Source organism: Pyrus communis, chromosome 3, assembly GCF_963583255.1.
Source record: "Pyrus communis chromosome 3, drPyrComm1.1, whole genome shotgun sequence".
NCBI classification, from domain to species: domain Eukaryota; kingdom Viridiplantae; phylum Streptophyta; class Magnoliopsida; order Rosales; family Rosaceae; genus Pyrus; species Pyrus communis.
This window is the reverse complement of record NC_084805.1, coordinates 29654112-29656353: the sequence shown is the minus strand read 5'-3', so window position 1 is coordinate 29656353 and position 2242 is coordinate 29654112. Positions and strand designations below refer to the sequence as shown.

At 39.1% G+C, this 2242-nt stretch overlaps 1 protein-coding gene across 1 annotated transcript; it reads right to left on the bottom strand.

Annotated features, from left to right (window-relative positions):
* Window positions 1-566: 566 nt before the first annotated feature.
* Window positions 567-1954, bottom strand: LOC137728619 (arogenate dehydratase/prephenate dehydratase 1, chloroplastic-like). The gene is made up of 5 exons (XM_068467350.1): window positions 1859-1954; window positions 1206-1271; window positions 1046-1110; window positions 811-892; window positions 567-623 (listed from the first exon to the last, which is right to left on the bottom strand). Exons 1-5 carry the CDS (start codon window positions 1952-1954, stop codon window positions 567-569), a joined length of 366 nt encoding a protein of 121 aa, XP_068323451.1.
* Between the last annotated feature and the right edge of the window lie 288 nt (window positions 1955-2242).

Genomic DNA, 2242 nt, shown 5'->3' with positions numbered 1-2242 from the left:
CTCTCAGCAGTCTCTCGCTGAGTCTACTCATTACTGTTTTCAGTTGGTCACGGATTTGCAACCTCCCCACCATTACGATATTTCTTGTCTTATCGAATTTATAGAGCTTCAGAGTTCATATTTTCTGAACGGATTTTCTACTCTATAATCCCGAGGACGAGATTGCAGGGCGAACACCTAAGAACCAAGTGTAAAATGACGATAGACACAAAGCAGAGAGCATCACAAACTGTCTTTAGTCGTAAGTTACACACAAATCTCTGTCTTTCATGAATCCTGCGGTATTGTTTACAGATTGTACTTTGGGTAGTCGGGAGGGACCCTCCCGGTGTTGTATCAAGATATCATGACAGTCCTGAAACAGTAAAAACCCCCGTTCAGAGGAAATAAAGAATGATGTAGAGTCGAAAAGGAAAGAAAAATGAAGCTTTGCAAGGAATTGTCTCCTCATTTGAAGCTTGATCTGTGTATGCAGCTTCAGCGCATACAACATTGAAGGTTGAACTGTGTTTGCATGTCTGGAAACCAAAACCATTACGAAATTGAGCCCAAGAAACGACTGCCTTCTATGGAATCGTGTCCATTGGGTAGCTACCAAGGACACGAAGAAATCTTGCAAATTTCTGCAAAAGAAAGCAATTCACCCTTAAATCACCAATGCTTTATACTGAGGGGTGGAGAGGTTTCAGAGGAAGACATTGTAATTTCAAGCTTAAGTGTGTCACCATGTGGCAAAACCTCCGGCACAAAATAAAAGTTTTTGAAAGTTGAGAAAATAAAGAACATGCATCTAAATGATACAAGACCGACCTGCAGATGTCTCAAAGCATATTGGGCACGGGGCTCTGCCATAGAAGCCTCAAAGTCAATGTAAAAGAGGTAGTCGAAATACCTGCCAAAACAGATCGATCAATCAATCAATCTGTAGAATGTCATTTTTGTAGCGACCTTACCCATATTAAGAGTCATATCATGACATGTCTGTTCTGTATATACTCGCGCGGATATGTAAAACTTATCATGTTCTAAACTTATTACCACTCACTTGGCACTCCCTTCATTTGAATCATCCACAACCCTTAGTGGACGTTGCTTCTGTGGGCGACTCTTCTATCTGAAATTGCTCCAAAAGGAGAAGAATTGTCAAAAAGCTATACACAGTGAGTGAGCATGAAAGAAAACAGAAAATGATTACCTAACGTTACCTTTGTCAAGTTAATGCCCCTAAGAGCAAATACTGCTAAGGCTTTAAGAGTGAAAACAACGCTCGTCTATGAAGAAAATTTATAAATAAATACTCAGAAGAGTAAAGGAAAGCAAAGATACATAAAATAAAAAAACAAAACAAAGCAAAGGTTTACACCGTATATGGCCGGTCAGTCCCTGGAATTATCGGTTCTCTTACAAGTATCAAAAAGCGAGTGATATTATCGTCATCATCCTGGCCAGGGCAAAGTATTAGTAAATTAATCAAGCGGTGTCATTAGTAATCCCCAGCAGCCATCGTCTTCACGAAATAAAAAGAGGTGCAAAATAAGTTAAAACATCCAACATCTGAGAGAGTGATGCATCTTTGCAGTATCATATTGTAAAAGAAATGCAATACTCAAAGCAAGAAAATGTGACATGTAGAACTCTGTAATGCTTGGAAAGAATAGTGAATTTGCAAACACCCTACCGAACTAACAAGCATGCTGAGACAACAGTGAATTTGCACCTTCTGCTTTCTTAAGAAAGGAGAAGAGGTCAATTCTCAATCCATTTAGATATGTACCATATCAATACCCATCTGATGTTCAAACAAGCCGGTTAACTTATACATTAAACCTGAAAAAGGAATCTAAAAGAATAGCCTTACTTGAATTTTTTCTGCAAGAATTTCAAGCCCATAAATTTTTGCAGCGCGAGCACTTGCAACAGCACCAGTATTCCGTAGGCCAGTTGAGGCCACCATCTGTACAAAATTTCCTAACCCTTAGCATAAAAAAACCCTTAATGCCTATCACAGTTAACAATACTGAAGATATAGCATTGATTCTTACGCTACACTGCTTCGTGTCATCTCACATTGAGCAAGGGCCTGCAAGCGAAAATGTCCGCAAAAAATGTTTGAAGACCTAGTTCTTTCATTTGAAATCTTGTTGTGTTGTTAACAAAATGGAGGAAAGAGAAGGCGGGGCTGCAGCGTACCACATAAACCTGTTGATACATACATGACTCCATATGTTTGATACATTCTTAT

Bases quoted from the DNA above. Each gene is read 5' to 3' on its own strand.
- LOC137728619 (XM_068467350.1), bottom strand. From the start codon at position 1,954: ATGGTGGCCTCAACTGGCCTACGGAATACTGGTGCTGTTGCAAGTGCT. The intron at 1,272-1,858 runs GTAAGGCTATTC...TTTTCTTCATAG, and splicing joins TTCTTGCAGAAAAAATTCAA to ACGAGCGTTGTTTTCACTCT. The intron at 1,111-1,205 runs GTAACGTTAGGT...AATTTCAGATAG, and splicing joins GGGGCATTAACTTGACAAAG to AAGAGTCGCCCACAGAAGCA.